The sequence below is a fragment of the Oncorhynchus gorbuscha genome, linkage group LG08, assembly GCF_021184085.1.
Source record: "Oncorhynchus gorbuscha isolate QuinsamMale2020 ecotype Even-year linkage group LG08, OgorEven_v1.0, whole genome shotgun sequence".
Lineage (NCBI taxonomy): Eukaryota > Metazoa > Chordata > Actinopteri > Salmoniformes > Salmonidae > Oncorhynchus > Oncorhynchus gorbuscha.
The window spans coordinates 60,825,576-60,844,651 of NC_060180.1; the positions used below are offsets into that span (position 1 = coordinate 60,825,576).

The following is a 19,076-nucleotide window of genomic DNA, read 5'->3' on the forward strand; positions in this document are numbered from 1 at the left end:
CAGACAATCCAAAATCGCCCGATATTTATCCTGCTGCTGCTCGGGTTTGACGCTAAAAACAAATGAAAAGCCTATGTCAGGACGTGACCCGAATAACACACGGAGAGGGCTAGCCTACACCCGAGCGCTGAGGACGACACTCGCAGGTAGAAGAGCATCTCTTCCTGGTATGTCACAGATAGTGTTACCTGATGTAGGCTATAGATCACCACACAATTATCTCGTGGAATAATAAACCACCACAACAAAACAAATCAAATGAACCCCCACATGTTGGCTATATTTTAATTGTGTAACGAAAACCTATTCAAAGGGAAGTTTAGAGAATTTGGTGATGATGTGCTGCACTGCCTGCAGCCCAGAAGAACCAACAAAGACCATCATCAGTGCGTTGAAGGCTTTTTCCAGACCCACTGACACAGAGAGACCACTACTCCGTCCTATTCGGAATCAAATAACCGGAACGGGCTACACATGACCAACGTGCATTCCATCCCCTGTATTCAACTGACATCACAGAGCGCACGCTCGCACCGTTACAATGTGCATGTGCCATTCCATGGGAGAGCGGCGCGAGAGCCAGTGTGAGTTCCGGCGCGGAGCAGTCACTCCAAACCATCAAAACACAGCAATGATCATTCCCATAATTTACCTTCCATCGCAGAAACCGTGGTGGTGGTGATGATGACACATAAAACTGCAAACAAATCCACAGTCATGTCAGAAATGTATAGTCCACACAGTCTATATGCCTATCCACTGAGAACCACGCAGGACACGCACACAAAAAAAATCGCTTCGGTTGTCACAGAGCGGTGTATTCATTCCAGTCAGTAAGCCCGTGTTATGAGAGTCACATTTCCAGCCGTACTAAAACTGTGACAACCAGTGTAGGACCCTTCCGAATGTATGGGATGGAGGCGAGTGAGAAGTGGGCAAGACAGCTTCTTTACACCCCGCTAAAGCGGCAGGGCCAATCACAGATTTAAAAGTGAAAATCGCTAACCAATCGCCAATGGTTTGCTCCTCCCTGCTGCATTGTGAAAACACAAAACTTTTCCCCGACCTATTTGAAACGGCAGCCGACAGCGTCAGCGAAGGAGAATAGCACCACCAATTGGTCTGTTTGGGTATTACATTATTAGATGGTCCACACAAATTAATAGAGGACCTCCATTTCTCATCTCTCTCTCTCTCGTCTCTAACCCAATTGCTTTACCCCCTTTTCCCCATGAAAGTGTACACAGAAATGGTTAGATTACTTTATAGATATTACTGCACTGTCGGAACTAGAAGCACAATCATTTCGCCACACTCACATCAGCATCTGTATGTATCAGCATCTGTATGTGACCAATACACTTTGATTTGATTTTATTGTTCACTCCCATTCACTCATTCACTTCAATGATTAAAAAGCATTGGATTGGTGTTTGCATTTTGCTGAAGGGAATTCCCACCACATTCATTACACCCGTCCATTCCCTAAAAATATATGAGGGGGAGTGTTTAAGTGCTAAATGCAAATTTCAGGTAGAAAGGAGTCTACTGTTTCTCTCACTCACAGACTTCCCCCTCCCTTACCTTCCCACTCCAGTGTCTTATGGCTGGCACATCACTTGGCAGTCTCTCTCTTCTATTATCTTAAATCAGAGTCCCAAGCACCATTTGCATTCATATTACTCTTTAATAGCCGTGGCAATAGATCCACAGACATCTCCTAATGGAAGTTATATTGGCAATCCCCAGAAGGAGCCATACTCCGTATTAATTCATGGATTGATACAGTATTTCAATTACATGTTTGAAGGACAAAAGTACATGTTTTTGTTGTAGTGGGGACACTAGCATCAGTAATCTCTAAAAAATGATACTTTAAGGAAAATGTTTTTATATTTGTTTGTTAATTTAAAAAAAACAATTAGTTCAAATTTTGTTTTATTGTCACATATGTAACAGTATAACTAATGTCCGTCCCCGCGCCCATACCCGGGCTTGAACCAGGGACCCTCTGCACACATCAACAACAGTCACCCACGAAGCATCGTTGCCCATCGCTCCACAAAAGCCACGGGAACCTCTACTTCAGGTCTCAGAGCGAGTGACGTTACCAATTGAAACGCTATTAGAGCGCACCACCGCTAACTAGCTAGCCATTTCACATCGGTTACACATACACATGGTTAGCAGATGTTAATGCGAGTGTAGAGAAATGCTTGTGCTTCTAGTTCCGACAGTGCAGTAATATCTAACAAGTAATCTAACAATTCCCCAACAACTACCTTATACACACAAATCTAAAGGGGTGAATGAGAATATGTACATATAAGAATATGGATGAGCGATGGCGGAGCAGCATAGGCAAGGTGCAATAGATGGTATAAAATACAGTATATACATGTGATATTAGTAATATACGATATGTAAACATTATTAAGATGGCATTATTTAAAGTGGCATTGTTTAAAGTGATTAGTGATCCATTTATTAAAGTGGCCAGTGATTGGGTCTCAATGTAGGCAGCAGCCTCTGAGTTAGTGATTGCTGTATAGCAGTGTTATGGCCAAGAGATAGAAGCTGTTCTTCAATCTCTCGGTCCCAGCTTTGATGCAGCTGTACTGACCTCGCCTTCTGGATGGTAGCTGTATGAACAGGCAGTGGCTCCGGTGATTGTTGTCCTTGGTGATCTTTTTGGCCTTCCTGTAACATCGGGTGCTGTAAGTGTCATGGAGGGCAGGTAGTTTGCCCTCGGTGATGCGTTGTGCAGAATACACCACCCTCTGGAGTGCCTCACGGTTGAGGGCGGTGCAGTTGCTCTACCAGGCTGTGATACAACCCGACAGGATGCTCTCAATTGTGCATTTTTAAAAGTTTGTCAGGGTTTTAGGTGACAAAAAAATCTCACATAATATAATTTAAAAGCATGTATTAAGGTGTCTATAATATAATGAATGTGGCAATAACTAATGTAGACATCAATAAATTGATTTCTACAGCTTTAAAATATTTTTTACGATGGTGGAGGAGTGCCAAGATGGAGGCAAGTTGAGCTATTGGTCATCTAGTGTAGTAATGTGTGTCATTGTTGTATATTTGATGAATTTGTACCTTTCCTCTGTATATAGTGTTTTTTTGTGGATTGTGTGCTGTCCTGTTCACTGTTGCAATGATATGCCTTTTGGCCAGGTCGTCATTTTAAAGGAGAAATGGTTCTCAATTGACTTACCTGGTTAAATATCCAAATAAATAAATATCTGGTCCCTTAGTTTAGAATTCTTCCTCATTTATTCAACGTTTGGGGATATTAGAATCCTCGTCTTAACCGTTTCCCTTCAACCTTGCCTCTCCTCACCGCCTCGTAATGTTGTGAGATCATGAGTGTATATGTTGCAACAGATGGGGGACACAACGGGTTGTTTCCTCAGGGATGTGCTGGGGGACCAGGATCTGGAAGAGGAGGGAGGTTATTATAATCAATAACCCCCAAACCCCAACACCTGTCTGGGGCAGGATGGTCCAGCTCACTCTCCTGGAGCTGAGTCTTCCATGGATGGCCTGGTTCACTCTATTTCAACCTCTGCCTTCCAACTTCATCCCTCTATATCTTGGATTTGGGCCTCCCTCCATTCTCCCCCTTCTTCCATCCCCCTTCCCTTCACATTCCCTCCTACATTTCTACTCTACTGTATATCGAACAGAAACAAAATAAGAAAGGGAAACGATGACACAAAACCTCCCTTTCCCTCTGCGTCCAATGAACTAGGCCAATACAACACAGCAAACATTGCAGAAACCCTTTAAAAACATCCTGACAACGTACCACGACTCTCGAACCTGAGTTAACCTGAGACCCATTTGTCATTTTTAATGGTGTGGTGTGGAGGGGGACAGTGTTTTGAGCTTTCGACCCTGCTTGGCCGCAGTGCGCCACAGTGGATTTACGAGGTCCACCTAGCTCTTATTTGTCATGCCGCGGTCCCCAGTACCAGTACTGTCACCTCTGACCCCCAGGGCCAGCTCCAGAGGAGGGCTGCAGCCCAAGCCAATCTATCCTTGTGTACTGTCCTCACCCTGGGGAAGGAAGAGAGGAGAGGAGGTAAGAATAATGCTGGAGCAGGAGCACATCCTCCCCCAGACCCTCATACTATAAACATGCCATAGGTAGACACACACACACACCTTTTGCATGTACACACAAATCACACACACAATCACAAACACACACACAAAGATTCACACAAAGATTCACATTATATGAAATGCTTTGAAAGGCTGGACATGGCTCACATCAACACTATCATCCCAGACACCCTGGGCCCACACCAATTTGTATTCCGCCCCAACAGATCCACTGATAACGCAATCTCTACTGTACTCCACATTGCCCTCTCCCACCTGGACAAGAGGAACACCTTTGTGAAAATGTTGTTCCTTGACTACAGCTCAGCGTTGAACACCATAGTGCCCTCCAAGCACATCTGTAAGCTAAGCACCCTGGGACTAAACACCTCCCTCTGCAACTGGATCCTGGACTTCCTGACGGGCCGCCCCCAGGTGGTAAGGGTAGGCAACAACCTATCCACCACACTGACCCTCAACACAATGGCCCCTCATGGGTTTGTAATTAGTCCCCTCCTGTATCCCTTTTCACCCACAACTGTGTGGTTGTGCACGATTCCAAAACCATCATTAAGTTTTCCGATGACACGATGGTGGTAGGCCTTATCACCGACAATGATGAGACAGTCTGCAGGGAGGACGTCAGAGACAACAACCTCTCCCCTCAACGCCATCGATAAAAAAAGAAGCTGATCGTGGACTACAGGAAACGGAAGGCCAGGCATCCACATTGGCGGGGCTGTATTGGAGCGGTCGAGTTCCTCTGTGTCCACATCACTAAGGAATTATCATGGTCCACACACCAACACAGTCGTGAACAAAGCACAACAAGGCCTCTCCCCCCTCAGAAGGCTGAAAAGATTTGGCATGGGCCCTCAGATCCTTAAAAAGGTATACAGCTGCACCATTGACAACATTTTGACTGGCTGCATCGCCGCTTGGTATGGCAACTGCTTGGCATCCGACCCGAAGGCGCTACAGAGGGTAGTACGTATGGCCCAGCACATCACTGGGGCCGAGCTCCCAGGACTTGTATACCAGGCGGCGTCAGAGGAAGGCCCTAAACATTGTCAAAGACTCCAGCCACCGAAGTCGTAGTCTGTTCTCTCTGCTACTGCAAAACAGTCTAGATCCATCAGGGCCCTGAACAGCTTCTACCCCCAAGCCATAAGACTGCTAAATAGTTAATCTGGGTCGCTATTGGTTAATTAATTAACTATCTGCATTGGCCCTTTTTGCACTAACTCTTTTGACTCATCACACACACTGCTGTTACTGTTTATTATCTATCCTGTTGCCTAGTCACTTTCTCCCTACATTATATATACTGTAGGTAGCGATAAAGTGACTAGGCAATCTACCTAAATTACCTCAGCACATCAACTCGGTACTGGTACCCAGTATATACAGTGGGGAGAACAGTGGGGAGAACAAGCATTTGATACACTGCCGATTTTGCAGGTTTTCCTACTTACAAAGCATGTAGCGGTCTGTAATTTTTATCATAGTTACACTTCAACTGTGTACACTTCAACAAAAATCCAGAAAGTCACATTGTATGATTTTTAATTAATGAATTTGCATTTTATTGCATGACATAAGTATTTGATACATCAGAAAAGCAGAACTTAATATTTGGTACACAAACCTTTGTTTGCATTTACAGAGATCATACGTTTCCTGTAGTTCTTGACCAGGTTTGCACACACTGCAGCAGGGATTTTGGCCCACTCCTCCATACAGACCTACACCAAATCCTTCAGGTTTCGGGGCTATCGGACTTTCAGCTCCTCCAAAGGTTTTCTATTGGGTTCAGGTCTGGAGACTGGCTAGGCCACTCCAGGACCTTGAGATGCTTCTTACGGAGCCACTCCTTAGTTGCCCTGGCTGTATGTTTCGGGTCGTTGTAATGCTGGAAGACCCAGCCACGACCCATCTTCAATGCTCTTACTGAGGGAAGGAGCTTGTTGGCTAAGATCTCGCGATACATGGCCCCATCCATCCTCCCCTCAACAGGGTCCCCTTTGCAGAAAAGCATCCCCAAAGATGTTTCCACCTCCATGCTTCACGGTTGGGATGGTGTTCTTGGGGTTGTACTCATCCTTCTTCTTCCTCCAAACACGGCGAGTGGAGTTTAGACCAAAAAGCTCTATTTTTGTCTCATCAGACCACATGGCCTTCTCCCATTCCTCCTCTGGATCATCCAGATGGTCATTGGCAAACTTAAGATGGGCCTGGACATGCGCTGCCTTGAGCAGGGGGACCTTGCGTGCGCTGCAGGATTTTAATCCATGATGGCGTAGTGTGTTACTAATGGTTTTCTTTGAGACTGTGGTCCCAGCTCTCTTCAGGTCATTGACCAGGTCCTGCCGTGTCGTTCTGGGCTGATCCCTCACCTTCCTCATGATCATTGATGCCCCATGAGGTGAGATCTTGCATGGAGCCCCAGACCGAGGGTGATTGACCGTCATCTTGAACTTCTTCCATTTTCTAATAATTGCGGCAACAGTTGTTGCCTTCTCACCAAGCTGCTTGCCTATTGTCCTGTGGCCCATCCCAGCCTTGTGCAGGTCTACAATTTTATCCCTGATGTCCTTACACAGCTCTCTGCTCTTGGCCATTGTGGAGAGGTTGGAGTCTGTTTGATTGAGTGTGTCGACAGGTGTCTTTTATAGAGGTAACTAGTTCAAACAGGTGCAGTTAATACAGGTAATGAGTGGAGAACAGGAGGGATTCTTAATGAAAAACGAACAGGTCTGTGAGAGCCGAAATTCTTACTGGTTGGTAGGTGATCAAATACTTATGTCATGCAATAAAATGCAAATTAATTACTTAAAAATCATACAATGTGATTGTCTGGATTTTTGTTTTAGATTCCGTCTCTCACAGTTGAAGTGTACCTATGATAAAAATGACAGACCTCTACATGCTTTGTAAGTAGGGAAAACCTGCAAAATCGACAGTGTATCAAATACTTGTTCTCCCCACTATACAGTATAGCCAAGTTATTGTTATTCATTATGTATTTATTCCTCCTGTTTTTATTATTCTATTATTCTATTATCTCTTTTTGTTCTCCCTGCATTGTTGGGAAGGGCCCGTAACTAAGCATTTCACTGTTAGTCTACACCTGTTGTTTATGAAGCATGCCATTTGATGTGATTTATGAACACAACTACACACACTTATACAGACAGCTTATGTTACACACACACAAAACACCAACACACACACGAACACATCTACACAACGTAATGTGATAATGATTCACAATTCAGCAGCACAAGCACTCACCCATTCCAAGAGCTTGAGTCCAATACTGTAAAAGCACATTGGTTTATACAAAAGTATTTCTAAAGTAATGTATCAGTCTAGTAGTGTGTGTGTGTGTGTGTGTGTGTGTGTGTGTGTGTGTGTGTGTGTGTGTGTGTGTGTGTGTGTGTGTGTGTGTGTGTGTGTGTGTGTGTGTGTGTGTGTGTGTGTGTGTGTGTGTGTGTGTGTGTGTGTGTGTGTGTGTGTGTGTGTGTGTGTGTGTGTGAGAGGTATAATAAGCAAGGACCATATATTGGCCATATATCACAAACCCCCGAGGTGCCTTATTGCTATTATAAACTGATTACCAACGTAATTAGAGATGTAAAAATAAATGTTTTTTTTGTGGTATACTTTTGTAAAAAAAATTACCTTAATTTAACTAGGCAAGTCAGTTAAGAACAAATTCTTATTTACAATGACGGCCTACCAAAAGGCAAAAGACCTCCTGCGGGAACAGGGGCTGGGATTAAAAATAAAACAAATTAAAAAATATATAAATATAGTACAAAGCACACATCACGACAATAGAGACAACACTACATAAAGAGAGACCTAAGACAACAACACAGCATGGTAGCAGCACAAAACATTGCACAAACATTATTGGGCACAGACAACAGCACAAAGGGCAAGAAGGTAGAGACAGCAATATATCTTGCAAAGCAGCCACAACTGTCAGTAAGAGTATCAATGATTGGGTCTTTGAATGAAGAGATTGAGATAAAACTGTCCAGTTTGAGTGTTTGTTGCAGCTTGTTCCAGTCGTTAGCTGCAGCGAACTGAAAAGACGAGCAACCCAGGGTGTGTGCTTTGGGGACCTTTAACAGAATGTGACTGGCAGAACGGGTGTTTTATGTGGAGGATGAGGGCTGCAGTAGATATCTCAGATATCTAAGAGGGTTTTATAAATAAGCATCAACCAGTGGGTCTTGCAACGGTTATACAGAGATGACCAGTTTGTTTACAGAGGAGTATAGAGTGCAGTGATGTGTCCTATAAGAAGCATTGGTGGCAAATCTGAAAGTAAAGAATATCTAGCCGCTCGAGAGCACCCTTATACCCTGTATACACCGCCCGTGTCGTTTGCGCGGGCATTGCGAAATAAATTTAGAAATCTATGTTATTCAATTATTGTACCCACACTACTCGCACGCGCCAATGAGCATCTGCATGGACAAGGGCTAAAATAGAAGTCAGTTCTATTTGTGACGCAGATCTCGCTGCAAGTCCTCCCTCTCCCATCTCCTCGTTGGTTTATAGAAGCAGGTATCCAAGTGCCATCTCCTCATTGGTTACACCCACGTGGGTGACTGAAAGACAAACGAGGTTAGTGGCAGTAATGCACCTAATTTTTGAAAGTTTCCAATCGCAATATAAAGTCCAGAGAAGAAAAGGACTGGAAGGAGGAGAGACGACTAGAAACGATTTAGTTGACAGTTTTATGTGTGGATTAATTGTCGGAGTAGAGGACCTTGTACAAATTAGCTAGCAACAGCAATCTAGCTAAATAGGACAAATTAGCTAGCAAGTTCAAGCTAGCTAGCTAAATTCCCATAAATGTTTAATGCTTTTCGGCCTGTCCCCAAATTTATGTAATTGGTTCAGAATTTGTTTTGATATTTTAACATGCATGTCGTGATCGCGTTTGATGTAGGGGGACAAAATAAATGTATGCGCGATGGCACATGATGGTGCACGATGGCACATGATGGAGCACAATGGCATATGATGGTGCGCGATGGCACATGATGGTGCACGCTGGCACATGGTGGTGCATGATGGCACATGATGGTGCACGCATGCAGCCAATTTGGGTTCCGTGTTACCTGGCGATCTATAAATGATATCTCAGTAATCTAGCATGGGTAGGATGGTTATCTGAATCAGGGTTAGTTTGGCAACTGGGGTGAAAGAGGAGTGATTACGATAAAGGAAACCAAGTCTCGATTTAACTTTAGCCTGCAGCTTTGATATGTGCTGAGAGAAGGACAGTTTACCGTCTAGCCATACTCCCAAGTACTCGTATGAGGTGACTACCTCAAGCTCTAAACCCTCAGAGGTAGTAATCACACCTGTGGGGGAGGGGCATTCTTACCAAACCACATGACCTTTGTTTTGGAGGTGTTCCGGACAAGGTTAAGGGCAGAGAAAGCTTGTTGGACACTAAGAAAGCTTTGTTGTTAGAGCATTTAACACAATATCCAGGGAGGGGCCAGCTGAGTGTAAGACTGCATCATCTGCATATAAATGGATGAGAGAGATTCCTACTGCCTGAGCTATGTTGTTGATGTAAATTGAAAAGAGTGTGGGGCCTGGGATTGAGCCTTGGGGTTCTCCCTTGGTGACATGCAGTGGCTGAGACAGCAGATTTTCTAACTTTATACACTGCACTCTTTGAGAGAGGTAGTTAGCAAACCAGGCCAAAGACCCCTCAGAGACACCAATACTCCTTACCCGGCCCACAAGAATGGAATGGTCTACCTTATCAAAAGCTGTGGCCAAGTCAATAAAAATAGCAGGACAACATTGCTTAGACCTTATACGGTCTGATATATCACATCTGTCAGCCAATCAGCATTCAGGGCTTGAACCACCCAGTTTATAATATCCCTGTATACCACTCGGCTCACAACACAGGCCAGAAGTGTACACTATAGATGCTGCAGGATATGGAAAGTGTAGAATTGCATTCTACTTCACACAGCATTATAGGTCAGCAGATCAGCACTAGCCCTGTAACAAAGATGCATACAGGCCCACACACACAAGAACTCACACACAAACACACACACACACACACACATGTAGCCGCTCATAAAACACATATCCCGTTGTGAAGGTTTTATTTTCCATTGCCCTGCTACAGCAGAGAGAGCATGGCGTTGTCTGCTCTAGTTCAATACTTTCACAAGGCGCTGTGGAGACACTGTGCCTATAGAATAATGGGCAATTGGGTTGTTGGTTTTTAAAGGAAAGGCATTACTCTTACTAGATGTAGACTTGCTCCTGCAATACTACATGTACAATAAACTGTCAGATCCTACTGGGCACACACTGGTTGAATCAACGTTGTTGCTACGTCATTTTCATTATATTATGTTGAACCAATGTTAAATGTCGATGTTGAATTGACATCTGTGCCCAGTGGAATGCATACTGTAAATATGATTAGCTCATGGTCATTGCTATCATCTAAATTGAATAACACTAAGAACACAAAATCAAATCCCTCACTTTTACTTGATGTGTGATCGGTGGTCTGGGTTGATTCAATCTTATGTGTGTTCTGGTGTTTGTTGCGTGTTCAAATCTCTGTTTGTTGTGTGTGCTCTGGTGTTTGTTATGTGTTCAAATCTCTGTGTGTTATATGTGTTCTGGTGTTTGTTATGTGTTCAAATCTCTGTGTGTTATATGTGTTCTGGTGTTTGTTATGTGTTCAAATCTCTGTGTGTTATATGTGTTCTGGTGTTTGTTATGTGTTCAAATCTCTGTGTGTTATATGTGTTCTGGTGTTTGTTATGTGTTCAAATCTCTGTGTGTTGTGTGTGTTCTGGTGTTTGTTATGTGTTCAAATCTCTGTGTGTTATATGTGTTCTGGTGTTTGTTATGTGTTCAAATCTCTGTGTGTTGTGTGTGTTCTGGTGTTTGTTATGTGTTCAAATCTCTGTGTGTTATATGTGTTCTGGTGTTTGTTATGTGTTCAAATCTCTGTGTGTTATATGTGTTCTGGTGTTTGTTATGTGTTCAAATCTCTGTGTGTTGTGTGTGTTCTGGTGTTTGTTATGTGTTCAAATCTCTGTGTGTTATATGTGTTCTGGTGTTTGTTGTGTGTTCAAATCTCTGTGTGTTATATGTGTTCTGGTGTTTGTTGCGTGTTCAAATCTCTGTGTGTTATATGTGTTCTGGTGTTTGTTGCGTGTTCAAATCTCTGTGAGATGTGTGTGCTCTGGTGTTTGTTGCGTGTTCAAATCTCTGTGTGTTGTGTGTGTTCTGGTGTTTGTTGCGTGTTCAAATCTCTGAGATGTGTGTGTTATGTGTGTTCTGGTGTTTGTTGTGTGTTCAAATCTCTGAGATGTGTGTGTTATGTGTGTTCTGGTGTTTGTTGCGTGTTCAAATCTCTGAGATGTGTGTGTTATGTGTGTCCTGGTGTTTGTTGCGTGTTCAAATCTCTGGTGTTTGTTATGTGTTCAAATCTCTGAGATGTGTGTGTTATATTGTGTGTTCTGGTGTTTGTTGTGTGTTCAAATCTCTGAGATGTGTGTGTTAAATGAGATGTGTGTTCTGGTGTTTGTTGTGTGTTCAAATCTCTGAGATGTGTGTGTTATGTGTGTTCTGGTGTTTGTTGTGTGTTCAAATCTCTGAGATGTGTGTGTTATGTGTGTTCTGGTGTTTGTTGTGTGTTCAAATCTCTGAGATGTGTGTGTTATGTGTGTCCTGGTGTTTGTTGCGTGTTCAAATCTCTGAGATGTCTGTACATTTATCATGCTTTTGACCTGTAAACATCAGCATGGTTGGTCCACATCACCATGAAATAAAACAATGTTCTGTGACCTTTGTATTCCTATTCATTCAATCCACCTGTTCTCTGTCTAGGTTGACCTCTACTGGTGTGGTAGGAGAGAAAACAAAGGCACCAGAACTGGTGTGAGTGAGAGGGGGCTGGGTCGAAGACAAGGGCTGGTGATGATAGAACCATTATGAATGCATGAAAATGAAACGTCCAACTCAATAAATATACACGCTCAGATGACGAAGAATGGAGGATGGTCTCTCTCGTACCCAGGCCCCTGGGGGGACGGAATCGTTATTAGGCTCTGTTCGGCCTGTTCATTTATATTCAGTGGAATGCTATCATATTAGAGCCAGGGCTGAATACAGATGTGGATGTGGTAGAGCAACGTCTACAAAATGGAGGGTTGGAAGGACCTATTGGAAGGTGTGTGTGTGTGAGTGTGTGTGCGAGAGAGAGAAAGAGAGACAGACAGACAGAGAGAAAGAGAGAAAGAGTTAGCGAGACAGAGAAAGAGACAGAGACAGAGAGAGAGAGGAGACAGAGAGATGATATCCCCCATTGCTCCTCACAACTATTAATGTAATGTAATGCTTGTACAGAGGCTGAGGCACCATTATTTGCTGTAGTATCACAGTTTGGTTAATAAGTAATTGGCCCCTTTTCATTTGTTTCAAGATTCCACAGCTAATTACCATAAATCAACCTACTAACACAGAGAAGCTTCTCTCCTCAACGCTGAGTAAGAGCATCATTAGCTGGCTGCAGTGTGCGTGTCTCGCTCCACTGCAGAATGATTGACTGTTAATATGTGCACTCTTCTCTTCTGTTGGGCCCTACTCAGTCAGCTGCCATGGGGTTTGTTATGACGGAGAATACACTACTAACACACATGCACGTGCACACACACACTATCTCCCAGCAGAAACAATGCTAGCAACCCTGGGCAGCGGAGACATCACACATTCATCAGTAGAACGAGTAGGATTCTGTGTTTTCACATGCAGAGGAGATAAAAAGGCTGTATCTGCCTTCCTGATGAAGACTATATTTTATGGAAAAATCTATACGTTTCTGAACGATTTCTGAGCGGCGCAGAATACTGTTAGATTTCAGAAGGGCGCTCCTCACTCACCACTTTTACCGTTTACGTCACGGGCCATAGCACAGAGCACTAAAGTCAACTCCCTCAGTGATAAACCTCTGAGATAAAAACAAATAGGTGAACAGGTGAGTAAGAAATAATAAAGCAACAACGAAAGCATTTAAACATTATACTAAACTCCTCCGACATCTCATCTTCTATGATCTCTCTCCTTTATCCATTTATCCCTAAACATGATCTAGCTCCATCCCTTCTTTCTGATCCAGTCTGATATGTCCTCTGTATCCTGTGACATTTCACTCCTAGACTGTATCCCAAATGACATCCTATTCTATACAGTGCATTACTTTTGACCAGGGCCCATAGAGAAAAGGGTGCTATTTAGGACACAAACCTAGTCTCCTGCCAGTCAACCTGCATTGTGGAGAAAACTCCAACCCTATCTCAGTCTCATAGATGGGATAAAAGTTTCTATTGGCAGAGAAACAGACCGAAAGAGAGAAACTGAGGTCAAGTCACTCTGGTCTTTCTCTCTGCTTGTCACTGATCTCCTGTCACGGGCTGGCCTGAACAGACCCCTGTAAATGAAACATCCGGACAGGATTTGAATTCAAAACACCTTGAACCTGACTGACTTGAGTATTGAGTATTGAGCTTGAGTATCCATTGACAGCTGCATTGACTGACAGGGGTATTGTGGTATTTGTGTGTTTAGGAAATGGATCATTTGACATATTTGATTATTGCTTTTCGATGGATAATGGTAAGGATGTGGTCATGAGGGATAAAGGAAAGATTAAAGGCAAAATTCAGTTCAAACACACACGCATGCACGCACGCACGCACGCACACACACACACACACACACACACACACACACACACACACACACACACACACACACACACACACACACACACACACACACACACACACACACACACACACACACACACACACACACACACACACACACACACACACACACACTGACCTTCAGATATTAACTGTAACCTTTAAGAGTGATCTTTTCTCTCAGCATGCATCATCACATAAATAAACATTGCTTTCGGACATGGCTCAAGCCATTATCGGTGTGTCACACTCTACCTGACAGCGCATACACACACACACACACGCGCACACACGCACACACACACACACACACACACACACACACACACACACACACACACACACACACACACACACACACACACACACACACACACACACACACACACACACACACACACACACACACACACACACACACACACACACAGCATGCCCTGAGCATCCTCCTCAGTGAATTTCATAAAAATTGTGAAGTGTTTAAAAAGTGATCCTTTTTAGATAAAACTATACTAAAAATATGAATGTCATCAGATAGCTTCTGTCCTCCTCTGGTTACATTGACTTCAGTACAAAACCTACAGTAGGGGGCTCATGGTTCTCACCCCCTTCCATAGACATACACAGTAATTATGACAACTTCCGGAGGACATACTCCAATCTATCAGAGCTCTTGCAGCATGAACTGACAAGGATCAGATAATTAATATAGTACTGGAAGCATAAGCTACAGCTAGCTAGTACTGAAGTGCATAACATGTGGTGAGTTATTGACTCAAAAAGAGAGAAAGACAAGTTGAACAATTTTGAACATTTTTTTTTTTCAAAATTAAGGAAAAGCAAGAGACAGAGAGAGAGAGAGACAGTGATATTTCATAGTATATATTTTTTCAACTTTCCCTTACTTACAGTAGCTAGCATCAAATGCATGTTGCTAGTTTAGCCTCCTCAAACACCCTGCTCAAACATAGAGGGATGCTATGTTAGCTAGCTGACTATGGAACTCTTCCAAGTCAAAGTGTAACTGTTAAACTGTTTGCTGCTGACTGTTCAATGTCAGTGTACTGAATGATTGTAGCGGGTTTACTAACGTGTTAGTTCTAGTAGCTATGATGATTATGATGTGACAACAATGTAGGCTGTTTTGTAGTGGTCAGCGGTCATGATATTACGGTTTTCTGGCCTGGTCTCAGACAGCTGATGTGTTGTGCACTGAAGTCCACAAGCAAAGGGAAAAGGTGAGCGGAGGAGAACGCCTTGATTGAAGTGAGAAGGAAGTATATATACAAGTATGTGGCTGCTATGTAAGTGAACTGTGTGGACTTGTGATCAAGTGTGTATTCATTATGCCGATTCTGTTGAAAACGTTTCTCAAACGGAACAAAACGGTGATAAACATACCTGAATTTGTCCAATAGAAACGTATTTGCAACTGTTGGACTAATGATTACACCCTAGATCAGCTAGACGCAGGCAAGAGTGTGCAAGGCGGTATTGAATGTGTCACTGTCTGCCACCATGATTACTCAAAATGACGTTGTGGACATTTCATTACCTACGTTGTAAACTTTCATTCATAGGTTGTAGCAACGTCATGATGGGTATAGGGAACGTTTGAGTATCACGTAGTAGCCTAAACCTATTGATGTTACATTGACCTGGGTGAATGATTTATGAATGGCAGTCATCCAATATGCTGTAATAGAAATAAGGCCGTGTTCATAAGAGAAATAAACGTCACAGAACCACCACTGATCCCCTTCCCTGTCAAACTATAAATGTCAGAACGGGGATCCATGGAAAGACTGGTGGTGACATCTGAGGACTCATCTAAGATCTCAACAGGTCCTATTTTCACTAGTATTCTTCTCTTACCATTTTCATTTGAGAAAGATTGTTATGCAAGCCGTACAATTCTGTTTGCAGATAGAGATTTACAATATGTCATCTCAAAAGTATTTAGGGGGGGGGGGGGGTCTACCAGATTTGCAAAATACCACATTAAAACTTCCCTACACTTCCAAGTACGCAACACTTGTTTTCCAGCACTCCCTGTTACTTCCTAAAATCCTGGCTGACAGCTGCAGTACAGGTGTATTGTTAGATGAAAAATGCTGCCACTGAAGACAAGCTCCCTCTTTCACCTGTCAAACACTTCTAACGGAACAAGGGGAGATGACAGGTTTGTGTGTCACAGGAGGCTGCTGAGGGGAGGATGGCTCATAATATAATGGCTGCAATGGAGTCAAAGGAATGGTACCAAACACATGGTTTCACACACGTTCGATAACATTCCATTTCCTCACAAATAAGATACCACCAGCTGCCTGTGGTGAGTGTGTGTGTGTTTGTTTTACTATCCTTGTAGGTACCAGAATTCCTCATGGGGTTATTAAAACAAGGAAAATGCTGACAAGTGGGGACATTTTGACAGTCCCCAAGAGGAAAAATGCTATTTTAGGCTTAGGGGTTAGGTTTAGGGTTAGGGTTACAATTAAGGTTGGAGTTAAGGTTAGGGGTTACGGTTAGGTTTAGGGTTAGGGTTAGGAGTTAGGGTTAGGAGTTAGGGTTAGGTATAGATTTGGGTTAATGTTAAGGGTTAGGGTTAGGGTTAAGGTCCGGTTAAGAGTTAAGGTTAGTGTTAGGAAAAATAGGATTTTGGATGAAATGTGTGTGTGTGTGTGTGAGACATAAGCTCAGTCACCACTCAGTCCCAACAATTACCATTTCTACCACAGATGACAACTTGTAGTTTGAACTGTCCCTGCACAGGTGAAAGATTGTAGGCTCCACACGGTCACTGTACAATGCCCTGCAGGACCACATTTAAGTTGTCTGGAGACAATAGCTGTCTAAAACACCAGACAGTCAGGGGCCATGGTAAATGAATTTGGGTTGCCAAGGAAACCACTGGCTGCAGAGGGAGCAAAATGTATCTAGCAGGACCAGGTTTCATTTCGAATTGAGAAACAGAAATGTATACTGAACAAAAATATAAATGTAACATGTAACGTGTTGGTCCCATGTTTCATGACCTGAAATAAAAGATCCCAGAAATGTTCCATGCGCACAGAAGCTTAATTCTCTCAAATGTTGTGTACACACGTGTTTACATCCCTGTTAGTGAACATTTCTCCATTGACAAGATAATCCATCCACCTGACAGGTGTGGCATATCAAGAAGCTGATTAAACATCATGATCACTACACAGGTGCACCTTGTACTGGGGACAATAAAAGGCCACTCTAAAATGTGCAATTTCGTCACACAGCACAATGCCACAGATGTCAAATCAAATATAATCACAATTTATTGGTCACATACACATGGTTAGCAGATGTTAATGCGAGTGTAGAGACATGCTTGTGCTTCTAGTTCCAACAGTGGAGTAATATCTAACAAATAATCTAACAATTCCCAACAACTACCTAACTACAACTACACACATACCTAACTACCAACTACACACAAATCTAAAGCTGTAAATGAGAATATGCACATATAAGTATATTGATGAGCGATGGCCGAGCGGCATAGGCAAGGTGCAGTAGATGGTATAAAATAAAGTATATACATGTGATTTGAGTAATATAAGATATGTAAACATTATTAAAGTAGCATTATTTAAAGTGGCATTATTTAAAGTGACAAGTGGTCCATTTATTGAAGTGTCCAGTGATTGGGTCTCAATACAGTATATACATGTGATATGAGTATTATAAGATATGTAAACATTATTAAAGTGGCATTATTTAGAGTGGCATTGTTTAAAGTGACTAGTGGTCCATTTATTGAAGTGTCCAGTGATTGGGTCTTAATGTAAGCAGCAGCCTCTCTGAGTTAGTGATTGTTGTTTAACAGTCTGATGGCTATGAGATAGAAGCTGTTTCTCAATCTCTCGGTCCCAGTTTGATACACCTGTACTGACCTTGCCTGCTGGATGATAATGGTGTGAACAGGGAGTGGCTCGGGTGGTTGTAGGCTTTCCTGTGGCATCGGGTGCTGTAGGTGTCATGGAAGGCAGGTAGTTTGCTCCCGGTGATGCGTTGTGCAGAGCGCACCACCCTCTGGAGAACATTGCGGTTGAGGGCGGTGCAGTTGCTGTACCAGGCTGTGATACAGCCCGACAGGATGCTCTTGATTGTGCATCTGTAAAAGTTTTCTTCAGCCTCCTGAGGTTGAAGAGACGCTGTTGCGCCTTCTTCACAACACTGTCTGTGTGGGTGGACCTTTCAGTTGGTCTGGGATATGTACGCCCAGGAACTTAAAACTTTCCACCTTCTCCACTGCTGACCCTTCAATGTGGATAGGGGAGTTGTCCTGCTGTTTCCTGAAGTCCATAACTATCTCCTTTGTTTTGTTGACGTTGAGTGAGAGGTTGTTTTCCTGACACCACACTCTGACTGCCCTCACCTCCTCCCTGTGCGCTGTCTTGTCGTTGTTGGTGATCAAGCCCACTACTTTACATTACATTTAAGTCATTTAGCAGACGCTCTTATCCAGAGCGACTTACAAATTGGTGCATTCACCTTATGACATCCAGTGGAACAGTCACTTTACAATAGTGCATCTAAATCTTAAGGGGGGGGGGTGAGAGGGATTACTTATCCTATCCTAGGTATTCCTTAAAGAGGTGGGGTTTCAGGTGTCTCCGGAAGGTTGTGTTGTGAACTTGATGATTGAGTTGGAGGCGTGCATGGCCACGCAGTCGTGGGTGAACAGGGGGTACAGGAGAGGGCTGAGCACACACCCTTGTGGGGCCCTGTTGAGGGTCATTGAAGTGGAGATGTTGCTTCCTACCTTCACCACCTGGGGGAGGCCCATCATAAAGTCCAGGACCCAGTTGCACAGGGCGAGGTTGAGACCCAGGACCTCCAGCTTGATGATGAGCTTGGAGGGTACTGTGGTGTTGAATGCTGAGCTGTAGTCAATGAAGAGCATTCTTACATAGGTATTTCTTTTGTCCAGATGGGATAGGGCAGTGTGCAGTGCGATGGCTATTGCGTCATCTGTGGACCTGTTGGGGCGGTATGCAAACTGAAGTGGGTCTAGCGTGGCCGGTGAAGTGGAGGTGATATGATCCTTGACTAGTCTTTCAAAGCACTTCATGATGACAGAAGTGAGTGCTAAGGGGGCGGCAGTCATTTAGTTCAGTTATCTTTGTCTTCTTG

The 19,076-nt window shown here is 43.4% G+C and overlaps 1 protein-coding gene across 3 annotated transcripts in view; it reads right to left on the reverse strand.

The window, feature by feature from the left end:
* Positions 1-925, reverse strand: part of LOC124041929 (ephrin type-B receptor 1) — a 432,554-nt gene extending 431,629 nt beyond the window's left edge. For all 3 annotated transcript variants that reach the window (XR_006840006.1, XM_046360112.1, XM_046360111.1), the window contains exon 1: positions 653-925. Coding sequence is in view for 2 of the 3 variants with exons in the window: in XM_046360112.1 (XP_046216068.1) it covers positions 653-719 (67 nt within the window). In the remaining variant the exon portion in view is untranslated. The remainder of the gene's footprint in view (positions 1-652) is intronic.
* Between the last annotated feature and the right edge of the window lie 18,151 nt (positions 926-19,076).